The sequence below is a fragment of the Colius striatus genome, chromosome 9 (genome assembly GCF_028858725.1).
Source record: "Colius striatus isolate bColStr4 chromosome 9, bColStr4.1.hap1, whole genome shotgun sequence".
Taxonomy (NCBI): Eukaryota; Metazoa; Chordata; class Aves; order Coliiformes; family Coliidae; genus Colius; species Colius striatus.
This window is the reverse complement of record NC_084767.1, coordinates 9,250,067-9,272,518: the sequence shown is the minus strand read 5'-3', so window position 1 is coordinate 9,272,518 and position 22,452 is coordinate 9,250,067. Positions and strand designations below refer to the sequence as shown.

The 22,452-nt window shown below is 38.9% G+C and overlaps 1 protein-coding gene across 2 annotated transcripts in view; it reads left to right on the top strand.

Moving 5' to 3' along the window:
• Positions 1 to 22,452, top strand: part of SLIT3 (slit guidance ligand 3) — a 497,173-nt gene that overhangs the window by 390,480 nt on the left and 84,241 nt on the right. For both annotated transcript variants that reach the window (XM_062001935.1, XM_062001936.1), the window contains exons 20-25: positions 3,488 to 3,651; positions 5,800 to 5,932; positions 15,105 to 15,173; positions 16,261 to 16,332; positions 16,512 to 16,583; positions 22,283 to 22,354. In XM_062001935.1, the coding sequence (XP_061857919.1) occupies positions 3,488 to 3,651; positions 5,800 to 5,932; positions 15,105 to 15,173; positions 16,261 to 16,332; positions 16,512 to 16,583; positions 22,283 to 22,354 (582 nt within the window). The remainder of the gene's footprint in view (positions 1 to 3,487; positions 3,652 to 5,799; positions 5,933 to 15,104; positions 15,174 to 16,260; positions 16,333 to 16,511; positions 16,584 to 22,282; positions 22,355 to 22,452) is intronic.

Here is a 22,452-nt window from a genome sequence, read left to right as displayed (position 1 = left end):
TGCACTGCACAGTAGTTATGTAAAACAATCTGCAGATTTACCAGTGTATAGCTTATCATATGCTTTAGCTCCCTGAAACTCTCAGCAGAATAATTTTTTAAGAGTGGCTTTCTTGGATTTCAATTAAATTAGCTGAATATCTGAAGAAATCCACTAGCTAATGCTTGGATTTTCAGAAGAGCCTAAGAGGACAGAATACTCCAGTCCTACTGAGTGTGAAATTGAAAATCCCAACCTAAGCTTTTCTCTTCTATATCTCAATTCTCCTTTACAGTATTTGCCTTGCTTTTTAAACATGTTTACGTGCTTTTTGTAGTGTGTCCATTTTAATGGAGCATAGAGAGATCAAATGGGAAAGAAAGTCTGCTCTCTTTTCCGGATGTGAATGGGGATCCTGACATTGCTCTTAATGGAAGTTGTCTGCTTAGTTCCTTTAGTACTAACTTTAAAATCCATCCTAATTGTCCAGTCAAAATAAACTATTGATGCTATTGCATTTCAGATTTTGAAAGCAATCTCCATGTTGTTGGGGGGAAGACTGAAGTGCTGGATCTCAGCTATTTCATCTCTCATACGTTCATTTTGTTGTTGTAACTTTTCACTAGCAAACCAGTTACCCTTGGAGCATTAGCTCCATGCAGCATAAGGAACACAGATTTTTCTTCCATTTACCTTCTGTAGTCCCAAAAGCCACTTTGAAACTAATGGACAAAGAGAGAAACAGAACCAGATTATTTTTATTGACTATTTTCCAAGTCACTGGTCAAAGCGAGCGGTACTGGCTGGAAGCTCGTTCTCCCTGTGCCTGCTTCCTGCACACTTACCTCCATCCTTCCTTCCATGGATCCCTCGATAGCTGGTGCTCTCTGAATCAATCTGTAATGCCCCTGCCTTGTTTGCCTAGAAGTGTCTTTGCCATGTTTTGTTAGAAGATAGTCTATGTTGTTCTAAAATTTTCAACTGTGGGTGAAGATTACAATCTCTAGCAACAACAATTAAAGCTGCTGCTAATAAGAACGTGTAACTTTGACAGTCACTTATAAATGTGTTGGTCAGGGCAGGTTCCTAACTGTGTCTTGATGAAAAAGTCTGTTCTTTGACACACTTTGATTCCGGGCTTTATCTGCAGACAGGAGATGTGCTTTTGATTTCTTTAGGCATTAAGGCCACAGTGATGTTTCACACATAAATTCAAGATTCAAATGTGCTCATTTCCTGGCAGCACTGTGTTGTAGGTGGATATATTAGATGGCAACACTGGTGGAGATAGAGAACATGACTGTTTTTCCTGTTCAGCCCACACTTTGTGAGTTAATTGAGTATTGTAATGGCTTTTTTTTTTTTGCATCTATTAACATGACCCAGAAATTCAGACAAAGTTTAATGCTACCATTTTTATCTTGGCATATTTACAGCACTGAAACATATTGCTCTTTTTGTTATTACTCTTTGTGAATCAGCCTTCTTAATATTATCAAAACATGGACAGGTCTGAAAATAATGCTCCAGCTAATGGTTTGCAGTAGAACAACAACATCTATTTTTTGAGTTCTTGGTAAAAAAAATTGCAGTTTCCTGTTACTGGACAAACTGGGTACTGCAGCATCCTAATTTGAAGTGTGCTTGCACTTCTGCATACAGAGGTTTCAGTCTTTCAACCCTTACACAGTGAAGTGGGCATATTTGCAAGCAGAACTGCTTTTCCATGAGTTATTATTATAATAGCTGCTTGGAGCTAATGTCAGAATGGTAACTGGTTCATCAGAATGACACACAACTCTTCTAGTATCAACTTCACCTGAATTCCAGGATGCATTTTCAGACTAACTTCAACAACATCCAGATGCATTTCAGCACATTTTTCTAACAGATGACCAGAATCCATTTAAATAGCCAATATTCTATAGCTTCTGTGCAATTTTTGTGGTAGGATAGGTGTGTTTCACTCCTCAAAACTGATGTTCCTCCTTGATTTAAAAAATGTGTCTATGTCCTAGAGTAAACACTTTTGACTTTAATGTTAGTACAACATCTTTGCTAAAAGTTTGATTGCTTTGTTTGTGTTAGAGTGGTTAAATAACTATCATATGTGTAGGAAATTTGATTATTAATTATGTTTTCTTATAAAAAATATTCTGTCCAATATTACATTTGGGATTTGAGAACCCCTCTAGAATAGCCTGATTCCAAAATAAAGCTTTTGCACTACATACATACTATGTTGAAGCAAAAAAATCACTGCTCTGGAGAACAGGAGAACACATGCAATGTGTGACAAGATTAGTTTCTTCTTTCTTCCCAAGTTATTCGAATTTCAACACAATTGTTTCTCTGTTTATTAATTTTCTATTAAACAATTCATTTATTTCTTAGTTCCTAAGAAAAATGTAAGAAAAATTCTAATCCAAAGATTTCATAATTTTTAGATCATATGTTAGCCTGTTTGCCAAGAAGAAAATGAGGATGTGTGGATAGTTGTAGCTTCTCAACTAGTGAGCAGTATTGAGTCAAAGCAACCTCTCCCTTGTAGAAAGGGATAGTTACTATTTTGATGGGAGCATTTTGTAGATTGAACGTTTCTGAAAGGTTTTGATAAGGCCTGAAAGGTGGTCTCTAGATGTGCAAAATGTCCTTTACATTCAGGGATGCTGGCTTTCCAGAAACCTGGTTATATACAGCTGCTGTTTGTTTCCAACTGTGGATTATTTCATTAGTGTCACAGAAGTTGTTCTGTGAATATCATTTCACTCCCTTCCTTTGGTTAACTTAGAAATGGAGGTTTAAACATTTGGTTTAACCGTTGTTCATGCCAAAGTAAGTCAATATGGAAAACATACAAAGCATCCTGCATGTAGCCCCACTATGGATTAAGGAAAACAGAAAACAAACCAGAAGGAAAGTAACTGCCCAGAGAGGTTGTGGAGTCTCCTTCCTTGGAGGTCTTCAAGACCCACCTGGACGTGTTCCTATGCCACCTGATCTAGGTGAACTTGCTCTGGACTAGATAATCTCTAAAAGCCCCTTCCAACCCCTACCATTCTATGATTCTAACTACAATTAGAACAATGTTTTCAGTGCTTTTCTGCACATTCTGTCTGAAAGATCCTATATAATCTGTTCGTTTCTCACCTTTATGCAGCAAGTTAGCCTTGCCTTTTGAATCCTAGTCAGAATTATGTAGATTTTTTCTATTATTGAACATCATGCTGAGTAGTGATGTAAGTCACATCACCCTGTTAGTGATGTAAGTATGTAAGAATGAGTACTTTGGTTTATAAACATATCTGTATATGCATATATACTTTAATTATAACCCTACTTCTAGTATAAAATTGCATAGAACTTCTCTGATCTGCTGAAGAGAGTAGGAACTTACAGAAACAGATGGCAGGAAAGAGCTTGGACTTGAAACCCATCATCTTTCTGCAGTTATTTCAGCATTTCTATATGTTGAAGTTTGATGCAATTATGTCTTGTTCCGTTACAGTAATTTACTGGCTAATTCCTTTAATTGTAACTGCCATTTGGCCTGGCTGGGAAAATGGTTGAGGAAGAAGAGAATTGTCAGTGGAAATCCACGCTGCTTGAAACCCTTTTTCTTAAAGGATATTCCAATCCAAGATGTAGATGTCCAGGACTTCACCTGCGATGGTAAGAAAATCCAATCTGATTTGACATTTATGGTAATGTTGGCATCTCTGTGAGGACCCCCATATCAAGCAATCTTGCATAGTAAACATTTCAGTTCATTAATGAAGAGCCATCAAGAGCTGAAGATCATTTTTCCCTATTAAGAATTCCTTTTTATTCTTAATTTCCAGGATTTCTGAATTTGTACTGTCTACATGTAAATATAAGAATGCATTCATTATAGACAAATACTCTGCTTTATTATAGACAAATTACCCTAATATGATCATGGCCCTTCCTCCAACTTCCTTATTCATACATTCAGAAGCTAGTGGGCACAGTGCTTGCTAGCAAAGTCTTTTAAGTTTTGGATACTGTTCAGTTTCAGCAATAACAGGTATGACTATAGAGAATTAAGAAAATATAGATATTCTTTGAAATGACTCAGTGATACTTACGTGTTGTCAAGTCTATGGAGGTTTTTAAAAACACAGTATCCTGACATTTCTTTCATTCTCAGGTAGTTCTTTGTCTTCTGATCAAGCAGATTTTAGAGAAAACAGTGAGGAAAAAAATTGACTGAGAATGCACTGCTTATGTGACTTGTCAGCTGTGATTACCTGTTAAGACCAGCTATGCTGGTGCTGCAGTTAGTCATACCTCTAAAGAGACCATAAGAGTGATAGAAGTTTCCTACTTAGAGTAGAAATTAATTCCTATCCTAGTCAAGCAAACTGGAAACAGGCCCAGGTGCTTGGGTTCAAAGCTCAAGGGACTCAAGTTTAGTCATTAAAGAATAACTCACTTTAAATTTGGGAGGAAAAAAAAAACTTCCTGGTACACAAAATGATGTTCCACACTTGGGAGCTTTCTGTATCATATGGGCACTCAGACAGCCATGGTAGATGGTTGCAGAGTGTGAAACAGAAAACATGGGGGTGGATGTTGAAGGTACAAGCTCTTTCTGCAGGTTTATGAAAGACTTTGAATTTTGTTTCTAGTCATTAAACTCATTAAGCTCAGCTGGGAAGAAAAAGGATAAAAACCATCCCCATTCTTCTGTAGGCTGGTTGTGCTTCTCCATCCCCCTGAGTACAAATAATTCCCTACCCATACATTAATGGGTAATTTTGTTATCTTGTATCAGGACTTCCAGTCTTATTTTTTAATCTCAATGCTCATGGGTACACCCAGCAGAGAAAAGAAAGAAACAGATCTATCTCAATTAGTCCTTGCATCAGTTTGGGAAAGAAAAAAACACAAGAGGAAAAGCAAGGCAGCACAAAACGACAGCTGGCTGGAGTGCAGCTTCTGGATTGCAGCACTATGTCTCTGTGCTGGGCAGCCCAGGCTGCCTGTACTCACAGACACTTGTGTGGTTCCTCTCACTGTCATCTAAAGAATGTGCCACTAAGTGTTTCCTTGCATATACATCATGATGCTGCAGCATGCGTTCGCCTTGTGTTTTGCAAGGCCTGTTGCTTTTGGGGAAAATCCATGCTTTAATGTTCTTAACTTCAAAGAGAAGGTTTCTTCTGCAGAAACCCTATTGTTCTTCAATTACAAGATTTAATCTGCTGTTTATGGACCTTTGAAACCATTTTGGAGGAAAGTAGCTATTTTTATGTATGTGCACAGATGGAGAGCCAGCAGTTGGAAGTATGTTGTGCAGTTTCTTGTTTGCCCGCTTATCTTTGTCAAAAACAATGAAGTTTTACAGTTCAGATGATAAATGAAGTGCCAGGCTGACTTCAAAAAATCCACATCTAAAAGCTGAATTGAGAAAAAAAAAAAAGTCTTCCTAAACCAGAGTAGATAGTATCATCTGTGCAGATGAATTGAAGGGTGTTCTGGTCAAGTTCTCCATTTCCACTAGTATGCTGAGGCTGAGGGAAGGATTTGGGATTCACAGAACTAATTTTATGGGAGTAGATACTCTTTAGCAAAAAAAAAACCCTTAACTGAAAATATTGCTATTCAATATTTAAGCTGTTGTTCACCTTGCTGAAAGAACCTGTATGAAGGCAGGTTGATACCTTCAAAATATTGTGAGGTTGCCCATGGACTCAGGGATGTCCCTCCTTGGTCCTTGTTAGCAGTTCTCTTCAAAGTGCATGACTTTGGCCATTGAAGCTAACTTCCTCATACTTGATTTCTCTCCCTCTGCAGGTAATGATGAAAGCAGCTGCTTGCTTTCACCTCCCTGTCCTTCCCAGTGTACCTGTGTGGATTCAGTGGTACGTTGCAGCAACAAAGGACTGAGGGTATTGCCCAAAGGAATTCCCAAAGACGTGACTGAGCTGTAAGTTACTTTTTACATAGCTCCTTCCATGGGAAGTTCATGAAATTACATCATAGGGAGGCTTTGTAGGTCCCCAGGGGTTATGCCTTTGACTTTAGTGACTTGTGGTTTGTGTTCTGGTGTTTTCCATGTGTGTTGACTGTTATTTTTGCATTATTTGTCCCTTGACTGAATGCATTCCTCTGTAATGGGAAGAGAGTTTGTCAGTCCTGGTACCCATGAATTCTGTGTGTAGGGAACAAATGCATGTATTAGTATCTAATAGTCCTGTAGTGCTTCTGAGAAGCCTAAGTTCACAACAGGCAGTTTGAAAGGATGATGAAAATATGTTCCTGACTTACACAGCTGTGAGCTAATTACCCTCTGAGGAGACTAAAAAAAAGAATGCCAGTGGTGGAAACAAACAGTGAATTCTTTTCTTCAAGCCTCAAGAAGTGGCTAAAATAACAGATAATTAGATTAAATTGTAAAATAAATTCATCCTAGTTGAGAACCATCTTTTTAGCTGTCTTTTCATCTTCCCTTCACTATCACTTTATATTGGATTTTGGTTCTTTCCATGGAAAGAAAATACACTGGTGGGGTTGTTTGGCAGTTGAAACAGTTGGCAATAGGAATACTGAGCTTTTCCCCTTCAGGTCCTTATTCAAATCTATCCCAGGTGATTCATTACTGAAACTTGTTACAATCTCATCAACATTTCTGTGTGAAAGTAATTGGTTGAGTTAGATGATATGTTCAGTGGATTTTGTAATGAATTAAAGTCAGATTCTGCTATTTTTTTGTACCTAGTGCTATTTTTACTGTTCACTAACAAGGCATCTGATGAATGAGATCTTTTTCACAGTGGGAGAATGGGGTTTGCATTGTTTTTACCAGTGTTGTAGTCAAATACAAGGTTTTGTTGCTGAGTGAGGAGTATACAGAAAGTGGATGTGGTAACTTAACAGGGAAATTTTGTATTAGGGAATAAATCCTTGGAACACTGTTGACCAGGACATGGTTAATAAGTAGCTTGAATTAAAAGTCAAGTCCTGGCCTGTGTTCCCTTAAATATGGCCATCAGTGATAAAAAGTCTGCAAGGTGTTTTCTGCTCTGTTCTTGTTCAGAATTCATTGCTTTCAGGTATGACTTGCCAACAATAAGACATCACAGATGTTACTTTGATTTCCACAGGCACATTCAGGAACTTTTCTGTTTAAATTTTGCATATTGAGTTTTACTGATACTATCTGATACACTGATGACATAACTTTTAACCAAAAAGAGTGAAATTAATCTCACATTCTTGAAAACTGCTGTATTTCTTATTTCTCGGCAAGTGTGGCAACAGCCTGGAACTGAGCAGTTTACGTGACTGTCTTCTTCAGTAGGAGCCCTTTAGCTATGCAAGCCTGTATTTGACTTTCTGCTTTCAATCCAGAAATGTGTCAGCAGAACACAGTCAGCCATAGACTGGCTGGCTCTGAATATTTTGTGTTCTGCAAGTATAACCTGTCCCAGCTGTCTCAAAATTCAATCCTCATCTCACACTCCTCCCAGCTGTCATAAACCAAGCTCCTTTTTTATGTCTATAGCAAAAGATGAGCTGCAGGTAAGAAGCTAAAAATTTCATGTTTGTAGAAACTGTGACAAGAATGAAATGGTTTTTTTCTGCTTCCAGATTGAGATAAAGATGTTGTCCATAATCTAGAAGGCACTATATCACCTAGATCCCAAGTTGCTAGTGTAAATTTACGTATTTGTATTGTTCTGTGTTTGAGAATTGGCATTGCTGCTGTGGTAAACAGCATCTCCTGTGAGAATTCTTGCTTCATTTTGAGGACAATGGAAACTTGTCAGAGAGAACCCAATATCTTTCTGGGCACAGGGTGGAAGACATGAATCTTGTTCAATCTGCTTGCACTCCTCACATCAAAATACCTCCATTTCCCTAGGGCAGCCTTGAACTGTGTCCTCAGGCTGGATTATCTTAAAGCTATTTTGTTTCTGTGGTAGCAATGGATATCTGTTTAGCTCTTGAAACTGGAAAACACCTTAAGTTATCTGCTGCAGAAGACATGATGGCTTTTGCATAGCTAAAGAGAGCCAAATCAGTCTCCAGGGCAAGGATGTCTTCACCTTTCTCACTGGTATAGTGGTTACAGCTACTCTGATTAAAACCCCTTCCCTCATGTTATCACAACCCACGCTACCTTTCTTCCCTTCCACACTCTCATGTCAGAGGGCTCTGGGCAGTATGTTGGGATTGCTCCCACCAGGCACTCACCCAAAGCCATGGGCACTAAGGACAGAGGTCATACAAGGAGAAGACAAAGGTGTAAAGAGCCTCTTGTAGCCCACAGCTTCCTCCCTGTGGGAGACCTGAACGGCGATACGATGCAGGGGAGTGTTTTAGTGGAATTTTGATGAATGCAACAGTCTGACATTTATGAACTTCCATTATCAATGAATTAATTTACAAGGTACATTAGCTGCAGTGCTGAATCAAAACTGCAGTGTGCCTTTATACAACATGGTTTAAGAACTGCTATTTATCTAGATAAACCAGTCTGTTACTGCTGAATACAGCTTCCTCAGAAGTCATTTTAAGTTCTTTTACAAGTTTTAAAATAGTCTTAAAACAGGAATTGTTTCATTGTAACAGGTATTAAATAGCAGTGTGCAGACATGAACCTACCTCTTGCATAGGTTACCCTTTGCTGGGTCAAACTTCACTGTAGCCAAGCTCAGCAAAAAAAGATCACTACCAAAGCTTTATGACATGGTGGGCTGGAGATAAAGACTTGCTCCTTCCAACTTTCTGTGTTGCTGTTTCAGACGTGTATATAGGCAAAACATGTGAGAAGCATTATCTCCTTCACATTCAGAGTGTGGAATGACAGGAGACATCCCTCTGTTTGGTTTGTACCACCCTTGGGAGAAGGGATTACCTTGGCAGGGAAAGCTTCCATCTAGAATAGAGTTGAAAAGATCACTAAGTTTTTAGAGAGATGATGATGCAAGAAATTTCTGTTCCCAAGCTATCCCTTCACAAAACCCCATCATCATGGGCAAACCTTCTTTCAGCTTCTTGAGATCAAGGACATATGTTGTTTCTTGCAAATTCCTTTGTGCTGTATATTTACATGCTGCCTACATTTTTTCCCACTGTTTCCTTGCTCTTATGGAGAAGCCCTGGGGTTTTTTTTAACATACTCAGTTTTCTAGTCCAGATGTTCAGAAGTAAAATGTTCATGCAATGAGCTAGCTTGGAACTTAGCCTCGCTGCTGCTTAGTGTCTTAGGCTTTCATTTTCTTCTTCTTTTTTTTTTTTTACTTTCCCCAAATCTGTTTGTATCAAGTTTCCCATGCTTTTTTTCCCTTTTACATAGTACCTCAGTATGTGAACACTAGCTTTTTTATTTTTCTTTCTTTTTTCCCCACAAAAATATACTCTATTTCTAATAAAGTCTTATCTGACAGCATCCAGCTGCTTTTATGGACCTACAGCATATAATATTTTGCACGAGGGAAAAACATTGGAGGCAGTTCTGTGGATGGGATGTGCATGAGCTGCAACATAACGAGTGTGATGTGCTGTAGAATAACTGTGTACTAATCATGTCATCTCTAGACTATAAATGTTGCCACAACTCTAACCTGTATGATGGCACTGATGGGATTGTTAGAAAAACCTGCATCCATATATCATTAGTGATTATTTTCCTTCCATTTTATTAGTACATATTAATATTTGCATTACTTTCCCCATTTTGCTTTCTCTCCTCACAAACCTTCTCTCTCCCTTTTGTGTTTTTGTTTTGTTTGTTAGGTATATTTAGCCTTCAAACTCATTCACCACTTGGCACAACAACTTTCACAAGTGCCTAATGTGCTTGCTAGCAGAGGGATCCCTCTATACAGGACCCCTGTAAGGCACTGAACTGCCTTATAGTTCTTTCTTCCACCTCTAGTTTGGTGCCTGTTGTTGCCTCAACCTTAGCATGGCACCTTTATTCAGTTGAACCTCCCATTGCCAAGACTGTTTTCACAATGGTTTCCCATACTTTTGCCACCACATCTACATGGTGGTATTTACCACCAATCTCAACCCTCCTTTCCATCTTCCAAAGCACTCGTGATTTCTTTTGCCTTGTCTCTGAAAACAGTGGCTCTTACCTAGGCTGTGCAAATTGTTGCAGTAAATATGCTCTAAGCAGTTAGTCACGATATATGTAGAATGTTGTAACAATTTAGTGCCATTTTTCAGTGTGCCTGCGTTGCCGTTGATCAAAAGGATAACTGAAGTTAGAGATCTGATGAAAATCATCTGCTTGAGAATTCAAATGCTTCTGCTTGTCTGGAAATCTGCACTGTTTTATACACTGACCCTTAACACAGACTTCAGTGAATTGTCATTTGATAATAAAGGAGAGAAACAATTTAGATCAAAGCTTAGACTTAACATGGTCCTGTGTCATAAAAGGTTTTACAGTCTGCTTCATTCACTGCAGAGGAAAATTCTCCCAGTGAGAGAATGGATAGTCCTGTGGAAGGATATTTTCGTTTCAGCTGAAATAGAGGACTTAAATTTGCATTCTAAATCTTATCGTTTAGAAGAAGTTGATACACTCAATACCATCAAATAACATGTTTGATGACTGATGAAGTATGAATACACGTTGGAGAGGTGAATTGAGCACTGATTGAGAGTAAAGCTAAGTTTCATTTTAGGGCCTTCGCTTTTCTCTCAAATGCACCCAGGTTTTCTGTGTGTCAAACCTGTAGGTTGTTGTCTGACATAAAATTGCAGCAGATGAAGAGCCCAAATTTGCTTGAACTTAAGAAAGTTCAAGATCCAGATTTGTACTTAGATCCATGAGTGAATTTTGTTTCTTCGCAAGAAATTGTAATTGAAGCTCTTCAAATTCATGCTTTCTGGATGTTTCTTCTTTCACAGTCCAATTCTCTTCTAGGCTTCCAGTTTTAGGAAATGAAACTTGACTCAAAATGTTAGGATATTGGGTATCTGCATGAAAACATTGAGGCTATAACTTAATTTTAGAGCTACATACAGTTGTTGAGTATCTCTTTTTTTTTAAATAATGTAACATTCTATATGAAATATTTAAAGAAAGAAGAGAAAGGCTTTGTGCCTTCTCAGTTACTGCCTGAAAACAGATTTCTCTCTCCAGCTTCTTCCCTGAGCACAGATTGCCACAGTGGGCTTGACTTCATGGCTGAATAGACATTTCAGTACAAAAAGGGTTCCAAGCGATTCAAATCGTTACATGATGCTTTGGCACCTTGTGCTGGTTATATCACCTCCAATCCAAGTGTCTATAAAAATAGACAAGTTGGAAAAAGAACAGCTGTCATCTTTTATGCATAGCTTTAAATTTTTTAGATGTGATGTTAGTGTGTGTGGAAGATGCTGGAGGAGATCTGGGGTTGCTGCAGGGACTGAGCTCCAAGAGCAGGCATGAAGCAAAGCTTGGCCATGCCCTGCAGTGCCAGCTATCCTGGCTGAACAGTTACTTGTCTCCAGCATTCAATCATGTTTTAGAGGAAGCCTTTCCTGGTGGGTAGTTGGTGGCATTTCATGGGAACATGAACACATTTTTGGGGTTTTTTCCATTTTGTCTCTGGCAAATGCTTGTTAGTTACAAGTCATTATTGAGCCTTCAGGATTCCCAACAGCATTCATAGGGTAAAAAAAAACCCCAATTTTCAATCTGGTATTTAAACTACAGAGTCTAGAGACTTTAGGAAGCAAATGATGTTGTTTTGGATACTAGTCAGTGCATCTCTAATATGACAGAGAACACCCACTCTAGACCCTGTCTGTGTGTTAATAGCTTGACTTTGAGCATTAAAATTAGATATACTTTTTCTTCATTCATGCTAGAATCTCTGTACATTCCAGATGCCCTGTCTTTGATCTTCCTTTGGCTGAAGATTGAAAGGAATTAAAATTCCAATCTTTACCCACATCATCCTGTTATGGCTTGTTTTGTTTTCTTTGGGCAGGGGCTTTATCTGTAGCTTTGTCCAGGGTTTTTATGTGTATAGACATAAATATACTGAGTTTCATAACTGGACTCTGCCCTTTTACTCTCAGGAATGATTCTATTATTCACTCTGTCCAGCTTCCAGCCCTCTTGCAGCCCCTACATATCATCCTCAGGCCAGCAAGGAGCAGAGCTGCTGCCCCCACATCCCTCCTCTGACAGAGGCCTGGCCCAAAATGGGCAGCAGCTTGCCTGCAGCAATTGGTTTCTTCCAATGTTGCATCCAAGATCCTCTCGATTCTTGGTGAGCTCTTATGCTCTAAAAGTTCTGGTTATTTCAAATTCATTGCACTTAAATGTGCTTTCAAAATGAGTGCCTTCTGCTTAGAAAATACTGCCATTCTTTGTATAAAGTGGTGAAAGGTTTTGCAGTGGTGAATTGTTCTTATGCAGGCATGAGAAGTATATTATCAATGAATCTCCAGTGAAAAATTCTGTTGGTTCAGAATTTATACTACTGCTATAAGCATGGCATCTTTTTGCTAGCACATTTATATGTCCATCAAATTACTTGCAGTTCAAATCCAAAGCTATTTAAGATAGATCTTCCGTAGGAGTTTAACTCCAGGGGTTTCCATGTCTGTGTTAGTCTGAAGAATGAAGCCCTGGATTAAAATGTGAACCCTCGACTTTTGATTGCACCAGAAAGCAAAACCGGGGGGAAAACCTTGGCTAGCCATCATCACTTTGTTCAAATTGAAAGCTGTTTTGTATTGAGATCAACAAGAGAATATCCTGAAAATATATTTCTGAAGATTTCAACACATTGCAAGAGTTGACTCTCCTATCCTAAAGGAAAATCATGTACAGCTTCCAAATACACAATACGTGACCTGCTTTTGATTTCCTTTGGAAATCCTTTGGCTTTTACATTTGGAGTAAAGATTGGAACCTTAACCTACCTTCATGTAGGGGTTTAAGATTTGTGACGTTCTGGGATGAAAGAGAAGACGCAGACTCCCTGCAGCTTTCTGCATCCATAACAGACCATGACTAGGGAAATGAGACATGATTTCCCCTGTTTAAATAGTAACACATGTGGCTGAATTCTTAGCATCTTCTACATAACAATTTATGGTGTGAATTCACCAAGGAACTCGATTTTCAATGCTATTTGTAACAAATGTAGTCAAAATGAAGCAAGTGACTTTACACTTGCTGAGTATGAATATCCATGGGAGGTGTAAATGTGGCATAAATAACCCATACTCTGGTTTGTGATAATATGCGTGAGCAGAGCAGCTGTCACTGCTTTTGCCAGGGCTTAACTGCTATTGTGCAACACTGTCACTCCCTGCTTGTGATCTTTGTGAATGAAGAGATTAATTTGTTCAATAGTTTTCGTTTATTAAGGAAGGATTTTGCTTTTGGTTAAAATGCCAAAATCTGTCAGTCCCACTTGTCCAGCTTAACCCTAGCAGGAGATAGATCAGCTCCATCACATGCTCTAAGGTAACTCTGCATTGGTGAGATCCTGTGCACAGCCAGAGTGGAAACCATGAGGCCGTGGCAGTTGAGCTGGAGTAGTTTAGTTGAGAAAGAAGAGAGCTGAGGCAGCAGAAAACAGTAAGAGGACATTATGCTGAAATAGGAAAGGGGACTTGTGGCAGTTATAAAATGTATTATGTAAGGAACTCTGTTAGTGTTTGTAGAGTTTCTTTCTAAATAATGCAAAAATAAAGTTTGTGGGAAAAATTTCTTGGATGTAGTTTACACAAATATCTCTGTCTTGTTGCAGTTAATGGGAAGAAGGAACATACAGCATAGTAATAATCTATTTTTATTGTTGTTTGCTATAGTAAATGCAGAATAAGGAGCTCTGCTGATGAAGAAAAGGAAGTTTTTTGTGTGGGATAAAAATTCTTAACATGAATATGAGATTGTATTTTCAGCAGTAGAAGCAGCACGTTAAACATTCTGGTGTCTGTAGGCTGCATTTCCTGGCTACAGCTGATTATCTTTCAAAACATACCACATCAATTGCATTGCACCATGTCTACATTAGGAAAAATCCCCCAAAGTATCTTGTAATAAAGGGGAAAATCATTTCATCTTTTATCCTCACCTGAAGGGAGAAATGCCTTCCTCTTGCACAGTGATTCTGAGAAGGCTGGGTTTGTTTCCCAGGTAGATATGGCTTCTGGCAAATGTCTGAGGATCACCTTGACAGTGTTATGGCACCACAGAAGTCAATTTCCATTGGAGCCTTACTACTTTGGTGTCTTCAGGGATGCAGTTTCACCCAAAAAACAAGGTTAAGGAAAAGAACTCCAACTTAGTCTCTATTATTTTGTAATAAACAGGAGAGGCCCCACATCCCATTGCTACCACAGGTCAGCTCTGAAGTCTTTAGAAAAGTATCTGAGAAGTATTATATTTATTCAGGGTTTTTTTTCCCTGTTGATTACTGAATGCTCATGTTTCTTCAGTGGAGAAAACCTGCAAAATACAGACACTATTTGCCTCCATCAGGACACAGGATTATCCCAAAAGACTTTAGCCCTGCCGTGCATGTGTCTGAATAGTTTTCCTCCTGTACTTTGAAAAGGAAACATACGGAGAGTATATATGCCATAAGAGGGATTGCTGTAGTGGATATCGCATCAAACTCATGAATATTTGTTCTGATACTGAAATAAGTGAGACTTTTTGCAGCCCAGAGACCCGATATTGTACCTACTCTTCCACTTCTGGCTAAACAAAGAACTTAACATACGTTAGACAAAAACTTTCCTCACAGGGTCAGTCAGCACTCAGCATTCTTACAGAGACTTGTTCATGGTAACTTTAAGTTTAGGGCACAAGCTATACAGTTTTTCTCCCCTTCTTCCATTGCTGTCATATAAGAACTAAATGGTTATTTCTGCTTGCTATAGGCCAGAAATCCTTTATTGACTTCCAAGTCTTAGAAAAGTATTAAAAATCAATAAGCCACTGTCAGGCTTTGCATGTGGGATAAATCCCTTAGAAAGGAGAAATTGTTGCAGTTTGAAGCAATGAATCAAAGATCATTTCCTTAGTGACTGACTTTGTGTTTTCCTCATTCTGGTGCAGGTTGAGTGACAGGAGTTCTCGTTAACATGTTTGTGTAATTGTCAAATCTGACTCTTTTTTTCAGCTACTTGGAAGGAAACCATCTGACTGCTGTGCCGAAGGGGCTCTCCACCTTCAGACACCTGACATTGATGTAAGAAACACGTGGTTTCAATGTCAAGAAAATTACATGGCGCTCTCTGCACTATGTTGTAGGTGGAACATAAATAATGTGTATTTGGGTGGAAAAAAAAAATCTACAAAACTCAAATACCTTCTGTACTGTGAATTTGGAAAGAATTTCCCAATGGCCACTTCTGCCAGTAAGTGTTCATAAAATATGGAGAAAGAGTGAGGTGACTGAGAGCACCAGAGAACCTTGCTCTGCAGGAGCTTCCACCCTCTGTGAGAGGACTAAACTACCACACAGGCTACTATGGTTTCGCTTGGCAGATTTATCTGTGCAAAGCTGTAAAGGTCATTAACAGAGGAGACGGCATTCATTTGTTCTGGGTGAGGCAGTATTTATAATGCTAAGGCAATGAAAATTTGCATCGCTGTTTTGGCTGTGAACAATCATACAGACAGAGACACAACTAGACTGTTTTCAGTAAATTGCTCCCTGAAATACAAGAAACTATTCATCAGAAAGTCTGAAACATTGTTTGGATCATCTGTGTAGATACTCAAGTCAAACAGGCAGAACAGCCTCAACCAAAAGGGAAACTGGAATCCTCTGTTTTAAAACAGTCTTGCTTTGGAAAAATCTCTGATTTTGTTTTTCAAGGGAGAGCAATGACAAAAGAAAATGTAATGTTGGAGCCTAAAATACTTATTTTCAATGAAAAGGGAAATTTTGTTCTAATAGCAGTCAACATGAAGAGCATGTGCAAGTGGTATGCCAGTCATATATTGTAAAGCAAATTGGTACAGTAAATATCCACCCTTGCTTGTATCATTCATCAGTCCTCACAAATGTTGCTTGTATTCACTGATTTTTATTGCCAAATACTATATGCTGGAAACATGCCTTAATATTTCTGAGCTTGAGGCTTTTAAGGGGACTATGACGTACTTTGCTTTTAGAGCTTAATCAAAGTGTGTTAGCAAATATACCAGTTGTTAATACGTGACCTTTCAATTGCTTCAAGCATTTTGCTGTGCAGATATGTAATCTTTAAAAAAAAAGACCTTTCTCAATTCATACACTTAAATGATATCTTCTCTGTGTGTTTCTTCAGTGATCTGAGTAACAACAGCATAAGTGTATTGGCCAATTACACCTTCAGCAACATGACTCAGTTATCGACGCTGTAAGTCATCCAAAGTTTTGGTAACAGTTTTAATTGCTTTTCAGACACTATCTTAGCCATTGAACAATTAATGTGTGTCTTGTTATTTAAACCTGTGGCTTTCCATGCTTCATTTTGTGGTTGAATAGTAGTGATCAAAGAAAATTCAGTGTTGTAACTCTGTTCTCTCCTTCTCCCAGCATCTTGAGTTACAATAAGCTTCGCTGCATTCCAGTCCACGCGTTCAACGGGCTCAGGTCTCTTCGAGTGCTGTAAGTACCACTTCTTTGATGCAGCTGACTTGAAGCTGATTAGAATGCTGTTGATGGCAAGGAGGTTTTTAATGAGCAGATGGCTTTCACTTGATCCAGTAGTCATAAATATTTTCACACAATTAGCTTCAATGTACTTGTACTTAGGTGCAATGTGTCCGATAATGACTACAGCAGGTGAGTGCTAAACTTTAAAAAGAAGCAATTACATATTTGCAGGATGAATGACTTTTCTCTGATAGTTCAGGGACAAGAACTATCATGAAAATAGACCTCCAAGAGACTGTATAGTCTATTTATCTCTTCTACCATGGCTGCCCCACAGGAAAGGATTTTTCTCTTTGTCATTAAAAACTTGATCATATTTTAGAGTGTAAATTTCCATTGGATGCTTCAGCAAGTCTTTACTGAAAAGCTGTGTATTTTTAGAATATTTGCTATTCATTTAGATTTCTACAGGCAAGTTTTTACATAAAAGAATGCCATCTGAAGGAAAGTTAGAAGTCCTCACACTAGAGCAATGAGTAAGTCAAGCCAGTGACTAGGCACCAGTAATGCTGAGATGCCTGTCTCAAATGCTCTTCTGTGTGAAATTTCACCTCGTGTTGACTAATGGCACACTCAGAGATATCCCTCTGTGGTTTCTTTCTTTGGAGATCCTTTTCTGTACTCTTCCAGTGTAACTGCTTTCAGCGGCTTTCTGAATGGTTTGTTACATACACTCTCATCTGAAATTCATCCTTGTTATATCATCTTGGAGCGTGGACTGTGGACCTGTTCCTTGCAGCAAGCAGGGTTCCCTCAGCTTTCCTTAGACATCTGCTAGCCCGACTCCTGCTTCAGTCTTCTACTTACTTACTCCCCATCCACCCCATCAGAAACAAACCTTGAGATGACTTTGCTCAGTTGTTTGTGTGGACACATAGCCTCATGTGCAGCTGTGAGGACAAAACTGAGAAACCTTCCTCCTCATAGCCCAGAAAGACAAGTGGGTCATCATTTCTTGCACTGTAAACTGAAAGCAAAGAAATGAAGTAGCTTTGCTATGATAAGACCATTCAGTGTGCTGAAGGAGAAAGACCTTTGGGTACTAACAGGTCAGGACAGAGGAGCTGAAGAATATGTCTTGAGTGCTTTTTAACTTTGCATGGGTGGTTTCTGTTGTTTTAAAAAGTTAGATGTCATTCACATGCAGAAGTTTCTGTGAATTGGAAGAGCAATGGTTGCTCCAAAGTGTGGAATTAAGGTGTCAGCACGGGCAGTACTGCAACAGTGGAGACAATAAGGCAATGCTCTTTGACTGAGCTCTTCCACTGTGGTTTGAGGAGTAGAATAGATATCTAGGTTTCAACCTCTTAACTTATAAGACAGCTTCAGATTCCCAGTTTCCATTAGTAAACCCTGGAAAGATATGTGATTTGGATTTGTTGTTTGGAGTTTGGCTTGGGACCCTGATTTCTAGCGCACTAGGATGGTCACAGTTGAGCTGTTACATGAGGCCTGAAATTGAGCCACAGATTAATATGTTCTGTTTTATGGCCAAATAAATTATTCCACATGGAGCTGTCTTCTGGCCTACTTCTGATACGCAAGCTACCTTGATTAAAGCTAGTTTGGATCTCTCTCCCCTAAAGTACAATGTAGATATACCGTGCCTCACTCTTTCCAATAGCCCCAGTTTCTTTTTTCACTTACATTCTTGCAGGCCACATATGGACAGAAACAAAGGGCAGTGTTTTAGCAAGAGCTGTTACCTTTTGACTTTTTAAAATGATCTGCTAATCAAATTGAAGAAATATCTTCCTCCTCCAAGGAAGAAACCCTCCCTGTCTTGCACAGGGCAGCATGAGTGAAATGAAGCCTAAATGGGAATCTCTGCCTCATGCATTTGGAAGCCTTCAGTTTGATTTGATTTATTATGGCCCACACAACTCTGATACCAGCCACAACTTTTGCCATGTGTCATCTATGTTGTTATTAAAAATCAATTCTCCAGAGAGAAAATAGCTTCCGAGTGACAGTGTGCAATCTGTTATTGTCAGTTATTTATTATCCCTGTTCTCAGGGGAATTTAAAAGAAAAAATATCAGCAAAACAATTTCCACCTTTTTCTTTTAAAGGAAAAAAAAAAAAGAATACAGAGATCTCATTACCTTTGGCTGTACATGTCTTTGAGGGTAGGAGGCCCTTCTCATACAGGCTTCTGTGTCTTACAGATTCCTTATTTTCTCTACTTTTTGCTTCTCTCTGGTAAACAAGTGAAATATATATTTGAAAATCTGAATTATCATAGACATGCAATGAAGTTATCTTTGACATATTCTGCCACAGAATCACAGAGTCTTAAGTGTTGGAAGGGACCTCAAAAGCTCATCTAGTCCAACCTCCCTGCCAGAGCAGGGCCACCTAGAGTAGGTAACACAGGAACTCATCCAGGTGGGTTTGAATGTCTCCAGAGAAGGAGACTCCACAGCCCATCTGGGCAGCCCCTTCCAGTGCTCTCTCACCTCAACAGGAAAGAAATTTTTCTTTATATTTCTTTGGAACCTCTTGTGTTCCAGCTTGTACCCATTGCCCCTTGTCCTATCATAGTACAAAAGTACTTTCTCAGATCACTAAGCGGTTTTCCATGTTACTTATATGAAAAGAAATATAAAATGAGCTACAGAATATTCCATTAACATGAGATATTCTAATTTTACTGCAAACTGATGGACATTTCCTGCAGGTCAAAGCCCATACAAATATAGTAATATGTGTGATGATAAAGCTACTACTAATACTCTTCAGGCACAAGCCTTGAGCTAGTTTTTGCAGTATACTTTCATTGTTGGATACTGCACTGATTTGACCTAACCTGACTATTATTTGGCTTTGGGTTTGGTTGTTTTCCTTTCTGTATGACAGAATGACTACTTGTACTTATCCAGTGAATCTGTAAAAGGCAACGCTGTTATGAGCACCGAGCAGTGACATTGTGACTTCTCACTTCCTCTAACATCTAAGTTCCAGCAGGGTTTGCCATCCTTTGGGGTTCATTGTAGGTATTTGCCCTTGATGGGATGTGGCTCTCTAAGCTCAGCCAAACTTTTAGCCACATTTCTGTCTTTACAGCGTAGATGATTGCGTACTGAAAAAGCATCCCCTTTGTGTCTATGGTAACCTTTATGTTACGAGACAGTGGGCTAGGAGGCAGGACTTGGGAACAGTTAGTAAAAGCTAAAACAACCAAAACCCAACCCCAAAAATATGTTTATTGAACATCTTTAAGTAGTTTACAAGATCAAAATATAAGCTCATTGTTAGTGGCTGTTTATTGAAACATGCTCATTTCTTTGAAGGAGAGAACATTTCGATGACAAGTTGTTGACCAGGCCTTGTCTTTCATCCTCATAACAACAAAAAACCCTCCTTTTTAATAGCTGTGGGATATGTGTCAGTCAGTTTGTCTATTCTATAATTCTATTTGGAATTAGAGTGTTTTATCTGGAGTTACTGGGTTCCTGTTTGGATTCATTGCTTGGAGATCAATCCTTTTATATTCCAAGTATTATTATGAATAGCCAAAACCTAGGAATACTTAAAAGAAAATTTCAGGATCAGGGTGTTAGAAGGGAAAGTTTTTGGTATTCTGGCATCAAGAACTGGAGGGAGATGCCAGCAGGATAAGTCTGTTGTAGTTTTTGTGGTTTCATGCTCTGTGGAAAACCTTTGCAGTACAAGACAGAAACTGCAGCTGCAACGAGCAGCTGTGAAATGTGATCATGGTGAGGTTGTTCATGTTTGCACAGTTCACAGCCCCATGATGGGGCCCAGCCACATGGGAGACAGGACAAGGTGTATCTTCCCCTGGCAAGTTTAGCTTTCCTTGCTGTGTGTGTGTGCCAGCGTAAGGCAGTGTGTAAGTCAGAAGAGTTATAAGGCATCGTGTAGATCCCAGTGAAGCTTACAGCAGTGTTAGGTAAGAAAGGATGCAAAAAGACACGCTTTTATTTTCATCTGGGGCTATCATGTATTTCCATGACCCCAGATGTTTGGTTTGTTTTAAATAAACTCCATGTGCACAGTTTCAAGAATCTGTACAGTCACAGAAATAAAAAAGAAGATGTGATTGCTGTGCTCCACAAATCACCAGGTAAATTAGGAAATAAATTACTCAAGGGACAGAGCTGCTGCAGAACTGACACACAGCAGGTTTCTGTTTTCACTCTCTTCTTCTGTGTCTGGAGCACTGACAGTAATTCCTGGAGCTGGGAAAGAGGACATAAAGATGACAACAGTAACTGAAGCAGCTCGGACCAGAAGTGCAAAAGAAAATATCATTTTAAAAGATTGATTTTTCTTTCCTTTGCAAGTTCTCTTTCAATGTTTGTTTGAGAAACGGCCACTGAGATCCAGAGGAATTTTCTCCTATTGGCTCGTTACAAGCCTTCTGTCTGTTACTATGTGAAGTAGTAAACCAGTGAATCTGTGAAAAGTTCTGTTGTTACGAGCATTGGGCAGTGCCTGTTACCAGGTGAAGGAATAAACTGGTATTCAGTGACATGCAAACTAGAAACGTTAGAATGAGCTATTAATATTTCTCTCTGTGCTACTTTTTGCCACATAATTATCTGGTGAGGCAGAGGATGCCTCACTTACATGATTGTGCATCTTCTCTGATATATTTTCTGGATAGCTTCTCTGCAGTTGTCATCCCCAGCAGCCTGTTGCTGCATGTTTTCCTGTCTGATAATAGCCTCCATGCTGCAAGAAGTGCTCTTCCTCTCTATTTGTCTGTCACAACCTCTAGTGGTGATGCCCTACTTTGTAGCAGTGCCTTCAGTTGCAATTGCAACGAAAACCACACGTAATCACAAATAATGATTTCTACTCTTGTGTCTGCCAGTTTGAAGACAATTATTCTGCTCTACAAGCAGCAAGAAAAATCTTTCCATTTGTGCTTTCCTATGTAACACACACATAAATGTATTTGTTAGAAAAGAAATCAAGTGGCTGCTTAAATTCTCCTGGAAACAGTGGTTAGTTTCTTTGCACAGAGAAAATAGTGCCTTAAAACTACTAATTTCAAGCATTTTCCCTGGTGGCATAAATATATTTGTCAAACGAATGTGTAAGATTCATAGAATTGTTTAGGTTGGAAAGGACCTTTCAGATCAACTTCAACCATTAACCCAGCACTGCCACGTCCACTACTAAACCATGTCCCACACAAAGAGGTATCTCCTACTGTAGGAAAGGGAAACTAGGATATGAAAATGCAGCTATATTTGCCCTCATGGACCCTTGTTCTCTCCAAGGATCTTCTTGAAGTCAGTATTTAATTTAACTTTCACAGCTCATATTTTCCCTGTTCTGTTTTTTTTTTTTTTGCTGTGTTTCTAGCTAATGGTATTCTCTGAAAGAATCCAGGTCTGTATGTGAGGGTTTGCTTGTCATCAATACACTTTTAATAGCATAACTAGTATGACACCTTTTTAAATTAAAACATTAGTCACCAGCAATTCCAATTGTATCATTATTTCAAATGCCAACATCTAAGAGTAGAAGTAATAAAGCATGGAAGCTCTTGAGTTGTGAAGCTCAGAAACTCTGAAAGAAACAAAATTAAATATCCTTCCTAAGCACCAATTCCTTCACTTGTGGGGAGCAGATAAAGTACTGTGGTTTGATACCTTCCTACTTCTCCCCTCCTCTAGGACACTGCATGGAAACGATATTTCCAGTGTTCCCGAAGGTTCTTTCAACGACCTGGTGTCCTTGTCCCATCTGTAAGTATTTCTGTCTGGGTTCCTCTGTTTGATTGATGGTTTCAAATTTATAAAACAGGACATGTTATTACAAATTTAAGATTGCATAGCTCTTGTGT